Source organism: Symsagittifera roscoffensis, chromosome 3 (assembly GCF_963678635.1).
Source record: "Symsagittifera roscoffensis chromosome 3, txSymRosc1.1, whole genome shotgun sequence".
Taxonomy (NCBI): Eukaryota; Metazoa; Xenacoelomorpha; order Acoela; family Convolutidae; genus Symsagittifera; species Symsagittifera roscoffensis.
Window position 1 is genome coordinate 15,145,169 of NC_087064.1, and position 22,783 is coordinate 15,167,951.

At 33.4% G+C, this 22,783-nt stretch overlaps 4 protein-coding genes across 5 annotated transcripts in view; 2 read left to right on the forward strand and 2 right to left on the reverse strand.

Annotated features, from left to right (window-relative positions):
* LOC134842397 (integrator complex subunit 11-like) overlaps positions 1–22,783 on the forward strand; it is a 546,173-nt gene that overhangs the window by 258,600 nt on the left and 264,790 nt on the right. The window lies entirely within an intron of this gene.
* Positions 1–22,783, forward strand: part of LOC134842399 (ubiquitin carboxyl-terminal hydrolase isozyme L5-like) — a 445,222-nt gene that overhangs the window by 145,107 nt on the left and 277,332 nt on the right. The gene's annotated exons all lie outside the window — the stretch shown is intronic.
* LOC134842143 (uncharacterized) lies at positions 28–3,065 on the reverse strand. Its single transcript, XM_063858348.1, has 2 exons — positions 2,175–3,065; positions 28–662 (listed from the first exon to the last, which is right to left on the reverse strand). Exons 1-2 carry the CDS (start codon positions 2,928–2,930, stop codon positions 57–59), a joined length of 1,362 nt encoding a protein of 453 aa, XP_063714418.1. The 5' UTR covers positions 2,931–3,065; the 3' UTR covers positions 28–56.
* On the reverse strand, positions 3,793–4,875 carry LOC134841587 (uncharacterized). The gene is made up of 2 exons (XM_063857617.1): positions 4,409–4,875; positions 3,793–4,061 (listed from the first exon to the last, which is right to left on the reverse strand). The coding sequence occupies exons 1-2, from the start codon at positions 4,611–4,613 to the stop codon at positions 3,793–3,795; spliced, it is 474 nt and encodes a 157-aa protein (XP_063713687.1). The 5' UTR covers positions 4,614–4,875.

The window sequence follows — 22,783 nt, forward strand, 5'->3', positions numbered from 1 at the left end:
TTGCGAATCTCGCTCTGTGCTTAAAACTGAATGGATAAAGTTTGAACTTAGCATGCTTAAAAAGTGTTCGATTGCTCTCGTTGTCTAATTTCTTTGGTTAGGGAGTCAATAATTTTACTCTGCATATCGACTATTTTCTTCGTTGCTATAACTTCGTCTTTCAATTGACTAATCAAGCCAAACTGCTGCTGATAAATTTTCATCGAGCCAGTTTGCAGGAACTCGAAATCTTTCTGCAAGAACTCCATATTTTTGTCATTCTCTATTTTGCTGGGGTCAAATAAAATCGGAACATGAATCATCACGACGCAATCTGTCCACGTGTCGATTAGAACTTCGTAGCGTGAACAAACCAGATGGTCTTGAGTGAAGTTTTGCTTCTTGAAAAAAGAAATCGCATCTGTATCAGCTAAAACGGCCAAAGTGTCGTACTTGTCGCTTTTGGCTTTAACTTCATCGACCAAAAACTGGCCCAATCCATGTTTTCGGTACAGCAAACGGACTGACAAAATTGTTATGTGAAGTATCTTCTCGCTTTTGATGGCGAAACTTCGTTCGTAAGTGAGTGCCGCTATTAATCGGTTTTCGACGTTGAGCGTGGACATTTTGATTCGGCGAGCACACTCGATGTAAACTTTACGGATATGACGCCGCTTAGCAACCTGAAAATTAAAAAAATAGTAAGCTAAAGCAGACAAAACTGGACTGTTTTTCAATTTCCCCTTCTTTAAATTTCAATAATATAAATTTTGTTGAAAATGATTTACAATGTTTAATGATTTTCAAGTCCTAATTTTCGTGCCGTTGTTTCTCGCTATGCTTATTTTTGAATAGTTCAGCCCATAACTCATCGACCGAAAATTAGTTTCGCTCTTTCCAAGTATAGACCTCAAGCTAGTGAAAAAAAAAACGTTATTCACTCATTTCGCCCCTCTCACGTTTCGCCCCTCATAAATTACTGGCACATCGGCGAAATGTGCCTCTAAATTTAAGAGTTTAAGAGGGGCGAATTGTGTGTGGGGCGGAACTTAGGACATTAAAAAAAAACTTAAATTTGAATCAGAAAACTAATTCTTAGTGTACATGATAAGCTAGTTTTTTTGAAATCTTGCAAAAATTCTTCATAAGATATTTTTCATGGGACTATAAGAAACAGAGAGCGATTCATTTTTTATTTACAGAGTTTAAACTAAAGTTTATATGAAATTTTTAGAAAAAAAAAATCCTAGATTAAATATTTCATTTAAAATAATTCAGAGAATTTTTGGCCCACGCTAATGTTAATGAACACCAATAATTTTAACCAAGAGTTAATGTAATTTAACACTTGGGCTACCCAACATATAATATCTGTCTTTCTTTCATAAAAACAAAGTTTAACAAGCATAGCCGTTTACTGAGCAAGTAGCACATAATGTTCCGACCACAGTCTTAGAAAAAGAAAAAAAGTTTTTTTTTCTGCATGGTGTGATAAAAAGGTCTGAACGAAAAGAAAACTTAGGCATATATGAGATTCATAGTAAAAAAGGCCTCTCGCAAAACATTTTTTGAAGTAAATTGACAAGAAAAACTAAAAAGTTTGTAAAAGAAAAATTGACTAAAATTTTAAAACTTTTTTCTTTTTTGGCAGAAATTTCTGGAATTTTTAATCCTTGTTTACAAAATTGCGCTAAAAAACTCCACACTAATTTTATTTGAATGAAACCAAGATTTCACGGCTCATAGTAAGCTTAAATAAGCTTATTGTAAGCCTAGACGCTAACCTTATTAGCCTGAAATTTGACCGAAAATCAAAAATTTCAGACCGGTTTTTCCGACACTGTGAAAATTTCTTCAAAGTTTTTTTGATTCGTTCGAATCACAAGTTAAAGTATATATGAACTATTCCGATGATTATTTTGGGGTTCCTGATTTTGCGTGGAGAACGAAAAGAAAAAAGAAAAAAATTAAAACACACCCGAATACAAAGTTCCTCCCTACTTTTCAAATGGTCGGAACAATAAAATTCTCGGAATCCGCGGTTCAGAGAAAAACTGGGTGGTATCAATTCATTCCTTCATTGCCAATAGTTTATATTTTCCGTTGTATTTACTTATGATTGAATTTGTTCAAAAAAGTTTTTTTTATTTTTATTTCATTTTTATTTTATTTTTTTTATTTTATTGAAACTTTACCTCGGCTAAGAACATGTCAGCACCCCTCATATACTCCTCTGCGTCCTCATTATCCGAATCTTCCGACTCCTCCTCCGACTCTTCTCCTTCGTCCTCCTCGTCCGAGAATACCCCCGAGAACTTACTCGGTCGACAACTCGGACACACGCTTTTTGCCCGCTCTTCCTCGGATTCCGAGAACGTTCGCTGCACGACTTGGAGAAAGCTCTCGAGTGACGGGCCTTCAATTAACGATGAAGAGTCGGCTGCACTGTTAGTGCTATCCGTTGCGTTTGTGACGTAACTGTCACCATTATGTAACTCTGTTACATCATTACTGTCTAAACAATTGGGTAATGACGACGAATTCTCTGTCTTGTCATTTTCAGAATCATCAGTTAAATCGTTTTTGTTTTCTTCGTTTTGGTGTTTTGAATAATTCCTGGAATCAACATCTAGATCTGGCTCGCATTTGTTGATTGTACATAGCTGTTCTAGTGCTGTTTCTGCCGATAATAGAACAACAATTGTCCAGGAATGTTTTCCGCAAATTGTAGAATACAGAGCATCAGGTTCGATATTTGGTAAACACGAATTGTACAGAGCAACTATAGCATGTAGAAGATCTCGATTTTTAATCAAAGGGTCGATAGAATAATCGTCTGAAAACTTAAGCAATCTGTGAAAATTGACCAGATAACAATTCGCTTCAAGAGTTTCATTTGATTTCGAAGCAAACTGACGTGTTCCTAAACGCTCAATTGCTGTATAAGCCATTGTTTTTTTTTGCCAGAAAAAATATGTTTTTTTTTTTAGAAAATGGTGTGAGTAATTCTTGTTTTATAGCTCAGCGCATGTTATATAATCTGGATTATGCACGTGTTTTTCGATCGTTTGAGCAAACGTTTAACCATGTTTTGTTTTCTTGTACATTTTCATTTGAGTTCTGTTTTAACTACATCGATGCTATAAAAGAGCTCTAGTGGCCATTCGTGAAACGTTTCGGGTGATAAATTAAGAAGTCTCATTTTTGAAAATTTTTCACAAGACTCGGTCTTTTTCATCAGACTCTAAATATCTAAAATTATCATTAAATTAGACAACTATAGATACAAAATTTTTCTAATTTTTTGAGCTGGCGATTTCTTTGAGGAGTTTTGTGTTTTCGCAAACGTGTGCTTCAATTGCATCCAGTTTCCGATACAAGTGGTCTGATTCAGCCTGACTCCTCAAATCAGTTGATGCCTCGACTCGAGTTGTCTCAATTTTTGCCGTTTTATCTTCGGTTGCTAATTCGGAAAAAAAATTAACCCAGACATAGTAAAGATTTGAAACCTAACTTTTTCTTGTTCTTTGTTACTAGTATCTCATGTGCCTTCTAGAGGTTTTTTTGAAATTTTGAAGACTATTAAGGTCTTGCGTGAGACAAAGTTACAATCAAGAGTCAGCAAAGAACAAACGAAATTTCAGTAGAAACTAAAATATTCTTTAAAAGCAGTTTTTGGAAAAAAAATCAAAATATCAAAAAAATGTTTAAAACGTGTTTTGTATTTTGAAATTATTTAAATTAATTTCATATGTTCGTTTTAAGCCTTCGTTATATTCTTAAGCTGTAATAAAATGAAAGTAATCCGAAACTTCAAAATTCTTTGAAAAATTGTCTGAAAATGTACGAAAAATCGTTCAGAATTGTGTGGGTTAATTTCGCCCCTGGCGCATCTTCGTTCATGTCACCCATGACTGCACAAGTTATTTCGAAGAGAGTGTCGCTCGTTTTTGAGATGGTGTTGTGCATTCTGGTTGTACTCGCCCGCATCTCTACCCCCATGTTGGTCAGTTTGTTCACACTTCCCAGGGGGATACTGAGGTCGAATTGGATGTTGCCCAGATCGTCTTTCTGTTTGCCGTCTATAAAAAATTGCCCGCAGGAATTTTAAACCGCAATGGTAACAATCAGGCTTTAAACTTACTCAAATATTGCTGCAAAATAAAACTACAGAATTTTCGGTATTTGTATTATGATTTTTTTCTTAATAAATTCAAAATATTAAACAAGATCATGATGAATTTACTCTTGAAGATCTTGATGAGCAAAATTGAAAACTTCTGAGTTTTTTTACACTAGGAAATTATAAACACAGAAATTTGAATGCATTATTGGTGCAATTGAAATCTAAAAACGAAACACTGATTTCAAAAAATTATAACCTAAACCACTTTTTATCAGAAGAAAGCTTAAAACAATCAATAACGACCTTGATATTTTCGAATTGTAGTCTCAACTGTCTCAATGACATGATTCAGAGTGAAACTATTTGTCCGCAAGAGGGCGATCTCTTTCCTCAAATCACGAACACAGTCGTCCACTTGAGTCAATTTCTCCACCAAATCAGATGTCGATATTTTGTTCGTATAATCTTCAGGCACTGAAGTTTCCGTTGAGCTCTTAGAATCTGTCATGTTCGAAAAACTGTTTCAAACTAAATTGTTTGAAAGTAAAATCATGAAAACTTTTGGGATATTTGAACGCCCGAAACTTTATGTATACTTGGTAGAAGAGCGAGTAAGTTTTGTAGAAGTTAAGTTTTCTAGATAAACGGGTTTTAGAGCACGGTGAACGTGTATGAAGAAAAATTTACACGTGAAAACAGACCCATTTGTCCCTTTCCAATTTCTAAAGGTATATCTGGGTTTGAAATAGAACCAATAGCACTAAACTCTAAATGCTTGCAGGCAAAAATTGTACATGCCTTCTTCTAATTTCAGACTTTAAAGCCTGATCCAAAAGCGGCAACTGAAGGAAAGAATTTTATTGTCGTCCGTCCAGTCTTTATGCCGAAAGTCAAATAATTTCAAAGTTTCAAAATGTATTAGCGCTCTAGCCGACTGATCAAATTGAAGCTTTTCTACTGTTTTCCGCGAAGCAAAAACAGTGAGTTCAACCAGTGGAGGATTTGGGGAGGGAGGACGCCCCACACATCAGGGATTCAACCTCCTGACTATCCAAAGGGTCCCCGTTGCTACTATTTTAAGACATCAATTTTCAGTAAATTTTTTAAGAGGTCTCGGCATCTAAAAACACTAAAATTATGTGGAGGTTTAAAAACTGGCAATTCGGCAGATTTGGAACTACTAAAAAGCAATATATCAAGTTTTATAATGCTTAGGTGTGAATATATTGTGGTCGCGAAATAATTCCGGAACGAATTGAGTGTAATTTGCTCTACGAAAATTGAGCCCCACAAAATCGTTGCAAACTTATAGACACTAGATTAAATATTTAGGTACCAACAACACATTATAGGTACCAACAACAACATCTGACCAAAGTCTACAGAAAAATTTTAATTAAAAAAAAATTCGTTTTATCCAGTTTTGATTTTATTGTCCAGTTCAGATATTCATTTTAATAGTGTCGATCACGGTCAATCAGTGTCGATCCTTGTCGACCAAGTTCGATACTTAAGTTGATCAGAGTCCATACATGCTTTGACTACAGTGGATCACCGTCAGTCAACCACAGTCGATCACTGTCGACCAAGATCAATATATGACACGATTCGACAAAAGTTGACACATTAGACGATGATGAGCCAACAATTGCGAACAGAAGCAAAACACGAGTTAATGATTCTACGAAAACTTTGATTTGACTGAAGGCTTCTTCCTAAAAGCAACTTTAAAATTAATATCGAATTAGTGTAAAATGGTATACATTAAAAAAAGACATTGAAAAGCCTAGTTGTTTGATTAACCGATCTACATCAAACCGAAGTTTTCAGCACCGTTCCCTAGGGTAATAGGAACAATAAATGCTGCTCGACAAAAGTATGTGTATTTCTCTGCTGCAGCTTAAATGCATACATTCAAATATTTTCTGTCCACCAAGATTTTTGTCCAATAAAGTCGACCAAGATTGTCCAAAATTGATCAAAATATACATTTTACAAAAAATGACCAAAATCCATTGAACCACCAAAAATGACTAGAATCTACAAGAAGCATGGTCAACCAAAGTCGAACAAATTTGTTCAAAGTCGAACAAAAATTACCGGGTCAGCCGAAGTCGGCCAAAGATGACAGTATAAATTATTCGGCCAGCAAAATTGACCGTGGACAAGCATTTTTTTGACCAAACAGAACAAAAATTGAACAGAATTTTACAAAGGCAGTTAGCAAACTCAGTGATAACCGGGTTGAAGTGTTTGACTTGTGATTTGAATTGGAAAAACGAGCAAATGCATTTTTTTTTACTAAAACTCCGCGGTCGAGAAGCAATTTTAAGTCCAGCGAAAAAAAATATACAACTTCGTTGAAAAAGTCAAAACATAGGTTGAGTACAGTCGAAACATAGGACAAACGAAACCTGATTTTTTCAAAGTTTTTTTTTGTGAAAAATTTTAATTACAAAAAGAGCAAAGAAAATCTGCTCCAAAAAGACTTGCGTCCGAAAAACCGAAAAATGCAATCAGCAGCAACCATTTGAGATTTCGTGATATTTACCGAATACTGAACAATTATGAAAAATTACATGAAAAACATGTCATTTTATACGAAATTATGGAGTCAATATTTTCATCGGAGTGCATAAATTTACTGTCAGAAACTCCTAATTGTTTTACTGAAACTGCTCTGAGTCATACAAAAAATTCAAATTAAAAAGGTCTGAACAAACTTATTATTTTTGAATCAGGTTTTTTCAATATTCGCTCAAAATTGTAGAAAACACTAACACATTTTGAAAATTTTGAGGGCTATTTTTTGTTTCAAAAAAAATTTTGATAAAAAAGGCATGAAAAACCGATGAAGCTCTTATATGACGAGGCCAAACTGTGCATTCTGTGCATTGTAAGCGGATTCCGCAACAAGCGCAAATCAGATTTGTGGCGTAATCCGCAACATTGCTAAATTTCTTTGATCTTTTTTGCTGTTTTGGATTCCACTAACAAATACCTACAACACTGTATCGTTCAAAATTGCTCCAAAAATAGGCAAATTTGTGGAATCCGCAACCGTATTTGCGGATTCCAGACCAGTTGTGGAATCCACAAACAAATAATGAGACATGTATATTGTTGAATTGAGCTGTTGCGGAAACCGCAACTGTAAGTGGAATCCGCACACTGTGAGTGGAATCCGCAAATTGTAAGTGGAATCCTCAAACAGTAAATGGAATTTTGTTTGTAAGTGGAAATCGTTTGCGCATTCCCTTTACATATATGTATGCGTAGTAGCGTAGTAGCGTTGATCAGCTACCAGTTGGAATGCCAAACATTCGATCTCAATTACTGTCAAACACCCAACTTCGATCTCAAATCCTGTCGAATTTACCCAACTTTAATCTCAATTCCTGACAAACCAAAGCAACTTCGATCTCATCTCAATTCCTGTCCAACATGCCCAGCTTCAATCTCACTTACTACAAAGGTCATCTTCGATGTCAATTCCTGTCATCAATCTCAATTCCTGTAAATTTATTCATCAGTTCATTTCAAGCCATTCAATTAAAATAAAAAAATTTTAATTTAGCCATTTTGAAAAAATTTCAAAATGCAAAACCAGAACATAGTTTGACAACGCACCATTTTCAGGACTATGAATTTGTGTTTTCGAGCTTAAAATTTAATTCTGCTGTAACTCAAAATTCGGTAAATTTTATCTAATACTAATTTACTCAAATTAGTTAATTAGATCATTTACTCCCTGTGAACAAAACGACTCGAATTCACTCTCCCAAATACTGAATGTCAAATACAAAATCCAAAATACTGAAACTCAGTTATTGAATCCCAAACACTGACCTAATTCGGCGATATGTCAACCCAATAATGTATTAACCCAATTAACGAATTAACCCAATAAATTTATTTGGTGTTGTAGTTCCAAAACTATGATCCCGAAAATTGCTTGCAAAAATTAAAGTGTGACATCCATCAATTTAGTTGACCAATGTTTTAAGATTTGTTCGTGGATTCAGCTGACAATGGTTAAGTCCTTGCATTTAAATTCCGCAAGTGCATATGCAAGTTCATATGCAAGTTTGAAATACTTGCATTCATAAACAAATTTCTGAATTCCTCTACAGTTTGCGGACTCCGCTCACAAATTTTGCATATTCCACTTACATTTACGGATTCCGCCTAAATTTTGCAGAATTTCACTTACAATTGCAGCATCCAGAACAACTAGCTATATATGCTTGTTGCGGAATCCGCAACAAATTAAATGTGCCGACAAAATTTTACGTTACAAGTATATGTTCGCGGAATCCACGTAAATCTTGTAAGTGGAATCCACTTACATTTTGGAACATGTTTAAATACTTGTCTCAGGAATCCAGGAAGAAACAGACACAAAATTGTGCGCCTATCCAGTGCACAGTTTGGCCTCGTGATGTAAAATAAAAAAAATTAGAAATATAGTTTTTCTTAGATTATTTTTGAAAAAGTTTTTCCATGCAAGCTCTGTAAAGATCAATAGAATGCATTAAGAGTCTAATATCTCAATATAAGGAAAATATCTAGCCTGAGCGAATAAAAAATGATTTCCAAGCTGTTTAATTAGCCGCTTACGCGTTTAAAGCACGAAAATATTGGGCGGTAATTGTACAAATTGGCCAAATTGGCAATTTTTAAACGCCATTTTTTTGAAAAAGACAAAAAATATCAGAGCTAATTGGTTTTTATACATTTATTTCATGGTGTAATACTAATAAGTTCAAAAACAGAAAAAAAACTAAATAGTTTCAATTTTGAATTTCATCTGAAAAATGATTGAGCGGAATAATTGGTCTCTTTTTGGGCGTATGGAAGAAGAAAAAACCCTTTGGTTACTATTCACAAAAACAGTCGCATTAGTAGAATATCAATGCAGAAATAAACTTAAGCTTTTAATGAAATTAGTTATCTATGTATATTTGGTTGGAATGGGTTAAATCATTAAATAAAATTATCAAAAAATAAAAATATTTCATCAGAAATTCATCAAAATAGAAAAAAAAAGAAAAAGTTAAAAATTAGTATGCACATATGTACACCCCTAAAAATTTTGAACCATGTAAAATCTTGAACTTGAACATCCACGAATAAAAAAGGTTTACATGCCATGTATTTGAATGTGTCTTTGTAGGATTAGGTTCAATTTCAGTAAAGTAGATTGTTTTAATTTTTTCCTAAATTTTGATTTTTCAATGTCAAATTTTAGTACTTTAACGGGGGGGGGGGGGGGGGGGGAAATGCCATTTTTTGAAGTTAGATAAAAAAATAAGTTTTTGTAGAAATGCAGTTGATTTACTGTAGTCATCAAATGTTATTTTAGTTCCTTGATTTTTTCTATAATTAGCTATCGGTCATTTTAGTGCATTTGCGAAAGTTTTTCTTTTGCTGGTAAAGTTTTCAAAAAGACACGTAGCAAATAATGGCCATCCAAACTAAGAGCAGCATTGCATTGATTGAAAAATTTGTTGATGCCTAAAACACCTAAATTTACTTCACCCAAATCTATGTTACAATCTTACTTAACTTAAAAACAGCTTTCTCAGTTTCAGTACATTTGCATGAAAAGTTTTCTGAAAGCACCTAAAAATATTTTCAATCTGTTTGTTATCAGTAGCAGTAGTTTTTTCTCTTAATTGAAATAGATGCTTTTTTGTTCGATTTTTTTAGTGATCTTGGTCAATAAGTCCTTGGTTCCGTTTATTGGTTTCGTTGGGTATGTTAAAGTGATATCTTCTGGTATTTGTTGAAACATATTTATTCCATTCCCCACCGTTTTGATTTTATTTTTTTTTATTTTCTGCGCTTTTTGAAATACTTGCAATTTTAGGAAAAAAATTCTTCCTTGAATGACTTGGATAGATTTTCGATATCTTTCTTGAAATTGGACACTATCTTCCAATACGTTTTTATACATCTCATTTTTCAGTTTGTCGTTGAAACTTTAGTACGTTCCGAGGTCAAGCATTTTGACTTTCCACCATGAAGCATTGGATTTTATCATAAAGCTTCAAAAGAACCGACTGATTGCCAGTAATTTAATTTGGTTCCATCCTTCGAAGAAATTGAGGGAACATTTGAGCTCGGGTTGGATTTTTCTCCTGATTTGACTTTTTTAGCCAATTTTGACGAGTTTTTTATATCATTCAAAAGTTATTGTTGTCTTGAGCGTAAATATGAAAAGATATTTCACCTGTGATTGTTTTTAGTAAAGTTATGGGGGTTTAAGGATAGCCAGTTTGGCCAATTTGGGTCAACTATCGCGCAATATATTTCGCACTATAAACGCGTAAGCCGATATTTAATCCTTCTGAAAAAATGCTCCAAATTGGACTGAGGCATGCTAATTGGACTATTTCATGAATTGCTATACGTAAAAAAAAAAATTTGTGCTCGTTACAAAGCGTGTGTGATGAAAACGTCAGAAAAACGCAGAGAAAAATATAAAATTTTTTTTTCTTTTTTTGAAAATTTTATCATTGTTTAATAGCAAAAACTACTTCACAGAACTTAGAAGGCAGTCAGAGCATTCAAAGTTTCGCCTTCATACGAAAAAGCTTGTTTAGATAAACCAGGAGTTTTTTTATTTGAACATTCAATTGCCAATTGTTAAACTCAATAATTTCGGAAAATTTTAAAGTCAAAATCGGGCAGATACTACTGCGAGCTTGCGAGTGAAAACCGTTACAACCAGTGCCAGAATTAGGGGAGGGGGTGGACGCCCCCTCCTCAGGTATTCGAACCCCTGCCGACCCAAAGGGTTCCCTCTTTCTACAACTTTGAGATATCCATTTTTGGTTGACAGATCCTACAAATTTTCTGAAAGGCGCCTTGCGCGCCAATATAAACATATAAACTAATTTTGAGTGGGAGAACGCGCGTTAAAAAAACGCAATTTTATTTTTTTTTGTCAAAATTATCCAAAAAGTGCCTAAAATGCCTTTCAAATTTTTGCCTGCAGCGCAGAAACCCCCCCCCCCCCCCAAGAAGTCGCAGATCTGCCCCTGGTTACAACGCCAGGCCACTGGGAGGAGAGATACTCTGAAATATAACGAGCAATGACAATAAGACGAGCTCTTTTACATAAGTTCTGGGGATGCAATCTGCAGTGGCACAAAGTTCGTGATGTCAGAACAAGAATTCAAATGACATGCATGATACGAAAATCAAATTTTCAATTTAGCAAATTGGAAGCTTGATTTTTCGACCGAAAATTGTGTAGTTTTACGCGGCCTTAAGATATTTACACTCAAACCTATCCCGATTAATTTTTTTCACAATCAATTGAAGAGTAAAAGTATCTCAACCATTGCTCCCTATATGATTATTGAAAACTCTCATGGTGAAAAGACCGACTGACAGAAAAATTAATTAGGCAATTGGAAGTGTGGATTTGAAAATGCGAAGGTGCGAAAACTTATAGTCAGATTGTTGGACAGTTTAAAGGCTGTAGATTTATTAGATTTTTCGATCATTCGTTGCTCTGTAGAAGAATGAGAATAGCCCCCCTTAGCAACTGTAAATGACTCAAAGTTGCATATGAAGTGTTTATGGCTCAGTTTTATCAAACAACCAGCCCGCTTCAGTAAATCATCACATGCCATCATTTATATAACCAATATTTACAGAATTACAGATTTACCAATATTTTAAACTCATTTGTTCACAGATTTTGGATTCAATGGCTATATAAGTACATAAAACCTATCCAAAAACCAACTAATTGAAATGCAGCGAAAGCAAGAACCTGAAAAAAGTGTTTTCAGGCAGCTGATGCTTCAATAATTAATTCATATTTAATTAGAAGTTTCGGTTCTCGTCTCGATCCTACTTGGACCACCAGCGAAAACTGGCATCTGGAGAGTAATATGCATGCGGCGAGAGTGTGATTTTACGAAAAAAAAACCTGCTGCTTTAGAATAAATAAAAGCCTGCTGCCAAATAATAAAAGTAACAATAAAACAATGGCATCGAATGCGACGCTTTAGTTATTCATTTTTCAAAAGAACTTATAAATTTTAATGTTTTTTCTTCAATTCTCCTGCTCCGATCTACCGCTAAACAATTTCATGAATTTTCGAAGATTTTAAAAGAAACCCGAAAGTCGCGCTGATCAAAACGCAATTTATCTATACAAATTCACACTAAACTCGTCATTTTGAGTCATTACACAGGTCATTTGAAAAATTGAAGAGTTTTAATGATTATTTTACTGGATTATGATCTGGGGAGCAGAGTCGTTTTTGTGCATTTAAATTAACTTTACATCAAATAAAGCCACTTTTGATTCTCATTCTTCTTTCATTCTCATTTTCGTACCCGGGTGGAGGTTCGTATCGACTTAGGTCTTGACCAGAACTTATTAGGTTTAAGCCAATCGAAGAAAGAAATGGCCAAAAAAAAACTTTTTGACTGTTAAGACTGAAGAATGGTGTTTCGTCGGAGCGCACTTCTCCCCTCAAAATTCGTATAAGATGGGGCCAAAAGGCGTTAAAAAAATTTTTAAGGTTAAGCGACCGAAAATGGATGTCGTAAAACAGTATTGAAGGGACCCTGGTAAGGCTGGCATGTATGTTTGACTGCCGCGACTTAGAATGACTACGTACACAAACTTTGTACACAAACCAAAACGGTATCTAAAAAAGGTGCTACAAAAATGACACGGTAAATTTTTAGTTTGTATAACATGGTGAAAAACTGTTCAGAAAATTTTTCGGTTTTCTGCAGAGCACTTGCGGGCGGGCTCTGGGTAGAGAATATGACGAAACCATGTTTCTTTTTTATTGGTTTTATAATAGGCCAGTGGCAAGAGTTTGTGTGAGATATTTTATCTTCAAACTGAACTATTCTTTCCAACAAATAGTTCTTGTGAATTTCGATTTAGTTTGTGCGACAGATTATTGTCTTATCGCCCGTTCTTATTATTAGAAGCTATGCTGAAAGTAGAAAAAAACTGTCAGAGATTTTGGGAAAAAAAACAATTTAGTACAAAGATTTAATTTAACACAAGGTTTATACAGTTTACTGCTTGAATTTATCTCACAAATTAGAAATCTCATCTTAACAGAAAAATTTTTGAAAAATTCAAAACTTGGTTACCTTGGTTTTTATAATTTTAGTAACTCAACTTTTTTTTGCAGCTCAAAAGTAAGAATCAAAAATTAAATTGGGTTAAATCCATTCAAATTCTCAATCTTAAAGTCTCAAGTTCCGCTGCGTCATGTGCTGATATTTTTTTAATAAAAAAGAACAGTTGTCTTTTTTTTCCAAAAAAAAGAAAGTAAAAAAAACTAAGTTTTTAATTTTCAAAAATGCTGAAAATTCATACTTCTTTTGTATGGCATGTTTATGTATGTCTTGATTGTTGTCTGATAAATTCAAAACTCAAATTTAAAAAAATCATCGTAGATAAATTTTGCCAAAACATAAAAGTTTGTTACTTTAATTATATAATTTGTGAAAGAAAGCTGCAAGGCAAATCAGGTCTCTTTTTACCCATTGTAAATGCAATACCGCCCAACCTTTGGTGCTTCGAGTAAGCCAAGGTCTTTGTCAGTTGCGTTCGGTTACGAACACAACCCAAAATTTTTCAGAAAAATACTTATTTGGAACCAGATCTAAACTAGCATTTATCATTGGTTATTATTGTGATATTTTATCTCGATAAAATATTAAAAACTAACCAATCATATTCCATCAAATTAATAACCCACTTATCTGTAAGAGTTGAAACTACTTGTAGTTTTAACACCAGAACAATTTGAATTAAACTTAGAATACAGTTATTCTCATTCTGGAGCTAACTCGCGCAAACCGGTGTACACTAGATCTATTGAGACTAGGATATATAAAAGTAAGATTAAGATTGGTATTAGAGTAAGAAGTTGCACGAATCTATCCGGCCAAAAAAAAGATAGCGTGACGAGCAGACGGTGTATCTTATCTGAAATTACTCTTTGAGTTATAACCAAAAGGATATAACTCATCTGGTGCGACCAAATCTGGTGCGACCAAGAGTCGAACAGACCTTAACTAACCTAGATTTAGAAAAAACAGACTAGAATTAGACAAGTACAACATTTAAAAGAAACGTTATATGACAAAAATTTAGTAGAAAAGTCTCCACGACTCAATGAATCAGAGCCAAAATTTCGAACAATACGGGAACTACCCGGTATTGGAAGAAGGACTCGGACAAGAGACGACGTACGACTAGGAAGAAATCTACCAATCGATTTCATGATTGTACGTCAAAAACGAGATCAAACTTTTATATTTAGAATACTTCCAGCAGTAAATTTAAATTTTCATTTACTGACATAAAATTTTGAAGAAACATCTTCAATAACCTTTCATGGCGCTAAACTTAATAATTATAAAATAACGATTAATAAAAACAACTCTAGTCGTTCTCCTTAAAAATTTCGAGTATTCAAAACATCTTGGAAAAAGTATTTATTGAATAAAAAATACAACAATTAGTTAGTATAAAGCATAATTGTTAGTAAATTAAAGCATCCTTTCATCCCAGCTTCAACGCCTAAAACAGAACAGCAAATCTCAAAACATTAACATCATCAAAACTAAACACTTAACCTTTTCTTTATTTAAACCTTTAGTTAAAAGTTATCAAGGCTTATCCTTGTTTTCACTTAAATTAGTTTCATTTAAAATAACAGATCATCAAGGCTTCTATTGGATCTTTAAATGAATTTCACTTAAATTAAAATAAATTAACTTTATCTAAATATTCTGATCATCAAGGCTCTTGGATCTTTAAATTAATTTAAACTATATCTAAGTTTCTGATCATCAGGGCTTATCCTTGGATCAAATAGAACAATTTTGTTCTCCCCCTCCTAAATTAAATTTGTGTCTAACGACCTCAAACGTCGATTCACTACCCAACCCTTAATAAAGACCCAGAAATAACCGAAATTTTTTAAGAACTAACCATTCTAATTAGGATAAACAGTGAAGAACTTCGGTTACTCATCCTTCACTTGATCCCCTCTCTTAACTGACCCAGGATAGTACTTAAACTTAGTAAGTCATAAAATAATATCTAACGAACTAATTGCGTTCTTATTATAACTGAACCTTGAGGATCGAATTACTATTCTCCAACCCTTGATCACAAATCACAAACCCTAAGTAAGACTAGGTAGGTCTATCTTAGCTTAGAATTAGTCACGATAAAGTATAAATCATTCTCAGGAATCAATATACGCTTTTCTCTCCAACCTAGCAACACGACCCAAGTTAAGCTAACCACAAAAAATTCTAACAACTGACAGTTTAAGACATTAGAAATCACTAACCCAAATATTGCATTCATCATCCTAAACCTTATGTCAAGAGACAATTTAGGAACTAAACAAACAATCATAATACACAATTGATTAATTAAAGACGAAAAATACGACCTCGTAATCACATCAAACATACAAACAATAGGATACTTAAGAACAAAAAGACAAACACTAACAAAGAAAATTATTAACAATCAAAAACAAATTATTAGGAAACGATTTTCAAAACTAAGAAACGCAAGTACCAAAAAATTGAATATAAAAGGTGACACAAATTAAATTACAGACACCCCGACAATGGTTGTCCGTAAATTTTAGACACTATTTGAATCACAAAAAATAAAGTTCAAGACACAAATTGCACGAAAAACCCTCGAAAAACAGGCCAAAAATGGCACAATTTTGAATGGACTTTGTAGGTCAAATTTTTCAACTTTTTCGAAAAATCGGAAGAATATCTTATTTTGCGAGACAAAAGATCTAGCCTAGATGACCCAGATTAGTTAATGAAAGCAGCCCCAAAACATCAACATGAGAAAAATTCGCGTCCCAACCCAGACCTCTGAAATCCACCAAAAAACAAGGAAGTTGGGCATATTTTTCCAATTTTTTCAAAACTTGGGTAAAAAAAATCAAAATTTTAAGAACGTTGGGTCCTAGAAATGACTATTGGTTATGACTAGAACAAAAAATTAAATGAATATATTTTAAATTGCGCTAGGGAGAAATTTTTTAAGATTTCAATATAAGGAAAAACGAAGAAAATGCAAAGTAAAAAAAAATTGTATACTAACAGAGTTTGAGCGTAGCAGTACTTTGCGCCCCAATAAACACGCACTACAACCTCCACCGAATATATGTACACCTATTTAGTCTTATGCAAGGATTGCTTAACATGCCAATTAAACAAAAATACACAAGGTTATTGTCAACCCACTAAAGAAAAAGAATCAATATGTTATAATCTACCACTACATACCCACGAAAATCACTTTCATCATACACAAAATTTAAAATTAGCTTCCGGTACACACACCGAATGGATTTTAAACAGAGACAAAAACCAGAAGTTTACCAGAAAGTAACAAAAAAAATTATTAAAAAGACAAAATAATAATTCCCAAATAAATTCCCGATATACCCCAGCTACAAATTTAAAAATCGGAACATATGTTTTAATTCCAAATTTTACAACGCAAAAAGAAATTTCTAAAAAAAAATACAAGCACTCCGAAAAGGACTGTAGCAACTAATTGATAAACCCACTGATGTAACATACAAACTTACAGACTTAAGCAAAAAAGAAGTCGTTCAACATCGAAACAATCTTTTACCTTATTACCGAAAAGAGTACGCCCTTCGAGAACTTACTCAATTATACTTTTTTACAGGACTCTAAGTTACTCAAAACAGCTCAGAACAACATCAAAATCAAAGCACTGATATGTACCCCATCAAAAATCAATTAGATAAAAAGGACAAAGAACTTCCCAAACAAATATCAAAAAATTTAGACAACAAAAAAATCACTTAAACAGAAAGAAAAAATCAAAAATTACAAGAACAAATTATACCACAAGATCAAAAAGAAAAATTTCTACATAGACACTCATCGTGATTTCGTAATCAGCCACGAAAAGATTCATTCATCTCGCAATCTAAAATATTATAGAAAGTTGAATTTCAAAAACCACTTTAAATTAATTAACATTTTCACCTCTTGAAGATATTTTCATGGACCGAACATTTTATCAAAATTCATGCTGGAAAGCATTTGAACAAACTAGTTCAATTTCAGCCAATAAGAACCTTTCCGAATCATCCAATTTTTTTTGACACGACTTCTTTAGCCGACAAACAATCACCTTCAAGCGTATCTCTAACTATAACTTTAAGACCTCCAGGTCAAAAATAAGCAACCCGCTCAAATTTGACAACTGAAATAAACAAAAACTCAATATTATGACCCTCCCTTATCAACTAGAACAAAAATCAACAATATTGTCCCAGCTTAGACCTCGAAATACCCTCAAGCAAAAATATTAAATTAGCCTGAAGAACAAAATCGACATGATCACTTAGCGTAAAGTACAAATAACTCTCAAATACCCCCGATCATCCAATAAATAAAAATGAAAGTAGAAAGACCCTTAATAGCCCTCCAAACTTCCCCTCACCAAAAATTGCTTAAACCCAACCTACTTGTCAAAAAACCAATAAATAACTCGACCACATTCGAATTGCTTTGGCCACTTCTCCAAACTAAATACATCATTCGCTTACTAGCTAACCTAAAAACATCATCAGAAATAATCCACAACATTTTCCCCCATGGATTCTTCCCCGACGAATAAGGTAAGTACGAATTAAATAAATTATTCTAATAAATTCGAAACAAAATTAAACATTCTTAATAAATGTTTTCTCTTTTTCTTTAGTCTTCACAGGCACGATCATCAATCTTCAACAAAAAAAAAACGAAACAAAAAAAAGAAAACTTTTTTCTAGAATCATAAATTTAGATTAGCCAATTACAATAATTGAAGCAGTAAAATTTACCCCCAAAACAGCAATAAATTGATATATGAACTCTTTTCCCATATGCAGTAAATATTTTTAAAATGAAGATAAATTGATAGTTTCAACCCCCCAAATAAAGCCGTAAAATAATAATTTCAAAGTAGTAAATAAATAAAAGTTGCCTATAAAATTAAAGCAAAACTAACTTTATCAAAGACGCTTCTTTGTAGTTTTAAATATTCACTGGCCCACAATCCTTTCCACAATCGCACAGCTCGCCCACGAAGAATCGTTAAAAATAATGAATTTAAATTTTAACTTTCATTGATAACAACTCTTACCAGTCTTAACACATTTCAAACTTTCCTTTAACCCGGATGGAGGGAATTATATAATAATCCAAACTAACCAACGCAAGCTTGATAAACACCACAAACCACAACCTAACAGCATGACTAAGATCAGAAAACGCACGGTACCCAAACCGGATTAAAACAAGCCTAGAACGGGATAAATTATTCTCTTAAAAATAACCGAACTAAAACAAGAACACTTTTGCGATAAAAAATAATACACGATCATAACTAAAAACAAAAATAACAAAGATTTGTATAAGTAAATAATACAATACGGTGTATAGATTACATACAGCCCCAAGACGAGCAAGGAATTTGACAACCCAATCACAATCCAACTACGGAATGGCAAAATACACCCAATATGCTGCCTACAGTCACTACACTCAACGGATTTAAAGTTTAAAGGACGACTTGGCATCCCAGCAAAGGAAACCCATTGCAACAGAACAATGGCCATCTCGATGTTCAAGTATACATACAGATCCAAGTGACCAGGCACTGCATCCAAAGTGGAACTACACAACACTCTCGAATATGACTAGACCATTCCTATTCTCTAAAATCAACCAGACCAACACTCGTCACAACAGATCAGAAATCATAATACGACCTCCCGAAACTATCGTGATAACATCTCTTCTTCCAAACCAAAAAAAAAGAACATGCTCGCAACCTCTAAAGAAAAGCACCATCTTCCATCCTACACTAATAAACAACATTGAAAAAATAAAACTCTCTAAACCCCGGATGCGTGGAACCAGATCTAAACTAGTATTTATCATTGGTGATTATTATGATATTTTATCTCTATAAAATATTAAATACTTACCAATCATACTCCATCAAACTAACAAGCCACTTATCTGTAAGTGTTGAAACTACTTGTAGTTTTAACACCAGAACAATTTGAATTAAACTTAGAATACAGTTGTTCTCATTCTGGAACTAACTCGCGCAAACCGGTGTACACTAGATCTATTGAGACTAGGATATATAAGAGTAAGATTAAGATTGGTAATAGACTAAGAAGTTGCACGAATCTATCCGGCCGAAAATAAGATAGCGTGACGAGCAGACGGTGTACCTTATGTGAAATTACTCTATGAGTTATAACCAAAAGGATATAACTCATATCATACAATTTTCTTACATAGAAAAATGCTTATCATAGAGGTTTCACACAATTTTCTGTACATATGGAATTTTATGGAACTGTATGGAAAGAAATTTTTCAACAAAGGAGTTTTCATGATAAGAATTTTTGGTCAATACAGATTATTCTGCAGGTGTTATATAGACTGCTACATCACATCTTGACAAAATGAAAATTTTTTAATAGTTCTCCCTACGCCATTCTCCTCCTTTACTTGAACCAAAAATTCTTATAACAAACTCAAATTTACCTCAAAAACAAACCAAGCTTTCTTTATTGAACTTTGGATTATGATTTTGCTAAGATGAATCCTGTAGAGACGTTAAATTTGGATTTAACACTAATGTTTAGCGAAACTTTCCATAGGTAACCTTGTAAACTTTTCGTGTGTCTTACACTCTTTTTTTGTAACATAATATTGCAATAGAGAACTCTATCCAGAGATCATGTTGCTCATCCTTTCCGTTTCAATGTATGTTCATATGATCTATCCTAGATTGAAAAAAGCATCAAATGACCGTGTTCAGAAGGAGTGAAAAAAAAATCATGCTTTTTCTTCGATATAACTAGTTGATGTTAGGGCTGAGAGAGGGGTGCCCGCTGACCGCCACATGGGGTACAGAGATGCAGTCATTAGACTATGTACAAAAATCGAGAACAGGATTTTCCATGAATTGGAATAGGGTATCGATTTCTTCATTGAAAACATACAAGGTTTCAGATGGTAAATTTCTTGTTTTGGGCGCCCGAATTTTCTTTGTGTATATTTAGATAATTCTGGACAAAAATCTGTCCAAATTAGTAGGGATTTCAAATTTTCAGATGTGAAGCTGGGAATTAGAACTTGTAATGTTTCAGTTTGCGTTCAACTGTAAAAAAAATACATAAAGTTCTGTTTTTTGAAGATTTTTAAGCAAAATTTTTTTATTTTTTTTTCCCGCAAAAATCAACGAATACATTATTTAATTGTATAAAATTATTCATATATAATGTACAAAGAGTAAAATGAAACCTTAAAATGTTAATAATCACTATCATGGTTAAGCAAGGATTACAATTTGTTTAGTTTTCTTACCTTCAATCAGTAGCGGATTTAAGGGGGGAGGCGGACGCCCCCCTCAGGTATTCGACCCCCTTGCCGACCCAAAGTGCCCCCCTTTGTAATATTTTGAGATATCTATTTTTGGTTGATGGACCCTAAAATTTTGCTAAGGACGCCTTCCGCGCCAAAGTATACTAATGTTGAGGGGGTGCTAAAAACGTGTTTTTTTTTCGGTCAAAATTTTTCAAAAAAGTCGCTAAAAACTTTTTTGGCCTGTTTTTTACTAAAAATGCTTGCGCCGCAGAAAATTGGTCATTATGATGTCTTTAAAGTGATTTGGGAGAACTCAGAAAGTCAATTTGGTCGACCTAAAAAAAGTCGACAAAGTTTTTATTTTTTTTTGAAAATCTGCCCCCCTCGAGAAAATCCTAGATCCGCCCCTGCCTTTATTAAGTTCTAATTGTTTTTCTTTTCACTCAAAAGCTCAAATTTTGAAAAATTTGGTTTTGGATAGGTTTTCTTATATTTTTGAGTGCAAATTTGTGAACAATAGCTAAATGTGTCAAAGCTTATGCTGAAACCTAGCTGTACCATTGTTCTTGCGAGCTGATTATATTGAAGATTATTCTTAAGATCAGTTTTGAGATAACATACACATTCTTTTACAAATTATTCTTCAGATGTTATGGAAACTGCTGGCTACATCACAACATGCTCAAAAAAGTTTTATCGTGGATTACAATTTCGGAAAATCTGAACAACTTTAGCAAATGTTTCAAAATTTATCAAAATAATTATTTCTTCCGTCACCTATCAAAAGCCATTTCTTCAGTGACTTGATCCAAAAATATTTGGAACAATTTTTTTCCATAACGTCTCGAAATTATCTCAAAAGAAGTTAATATTCGGATTATGATTTTGCTAACATGCGTCCTGTAGATACGTAAATCTTTAAAATAAAAATTATTGCTTAACGAAAGATTGCTAACATGCGTCCTGTAGATACGTTAATCTTTAAAATAAAAATTATTGTTTAACAAAAGATTGCTAACATGCGTCCTGTAGATACGTTAATCTTCAAAATAAAAATTATTGCTTAACGAAAGATTGCTAACATGCGTCCTGTAGATACGTTAATCTTCGAAATAAAAATTATTGCTTAACGAAAAATTGCTAACATGCGTCCTGTAGATACGTTAATCTTCAAAATAAAAATTATTGCTTAACGAAAGATTGCTAACATGCGTCCTGTAGATACGTTAATCTTCGAAATAAAAATTATTGCTTAACGAAAGATTGCTAACATGCGTCCTGTAGATACGTTAATCTTCAAAATAAAAATTATTGCTTAACGAAAGATTGTTAACATGCGTCCTGTAGATACGTTAATCTTCAAAATAAAAATTATTGCTTATCGAAAGATTGCTAACATGCGTCCTGTAGATACGTTAATCTTCAAAATAAAAATTATTGCTTAACGAAAGATTGCTAACATGCGTCCTGTAGATACGTTAATCTTCAAAATAAAAATTATTGCTTAACGAAAGATTGCTAACATGCGTCCTGTAGATACGTTAATCTTCAAAATAAAAATTATTGCTTAACGAAAGATTGCTAACATGCGTCCTGTAGATACGTTAATCTTCGAAATAAAAATTATTGCTTAACGAAAGATTGCTAACATGCGTCCTGTAGATACGTTAATCTTCAAAATAAAAATTATTGCTTAACGAAAGATTGCTAACATGCGTCCTGTAGATACGTTAATCTTCAAAATAAAAATTATTGCTTAACGAAAGATTGCTAACATGCGTCCTGTAGATACGTTAATCTTCAAAATAAAAATTATTGCTTAACGAAAGATTGCTAACATGCGTCCTGTAGATACGTTAATCTTCAAAATAAAAATTATTGCTTAACGAAACATTGCTAACATGCGTCCTGTAGATACGTTAATCTTCAAAATAAAAATTATTGCTTAACGAAAGATTGCTAACATGCGTCCTGTAGATACGTTAATCTTCAAAATAAAAATTATTGCTTAACGAAAGATTGCTAACATGCGTCCTGTAGATACGTTAATCTTCGAAATAAAAATTATTGCTTAACGAAAGATTGCTAACATGCGTCCTGTAGATACGTTAATCTTCAAAATGAAAATTATTGCTTAACGAAAGATTGCTAACATGCGTCCTGTAGATACGTTAATCTTCAAAATAAAAATTATTGCTTAACGAAAGATTGCTAACA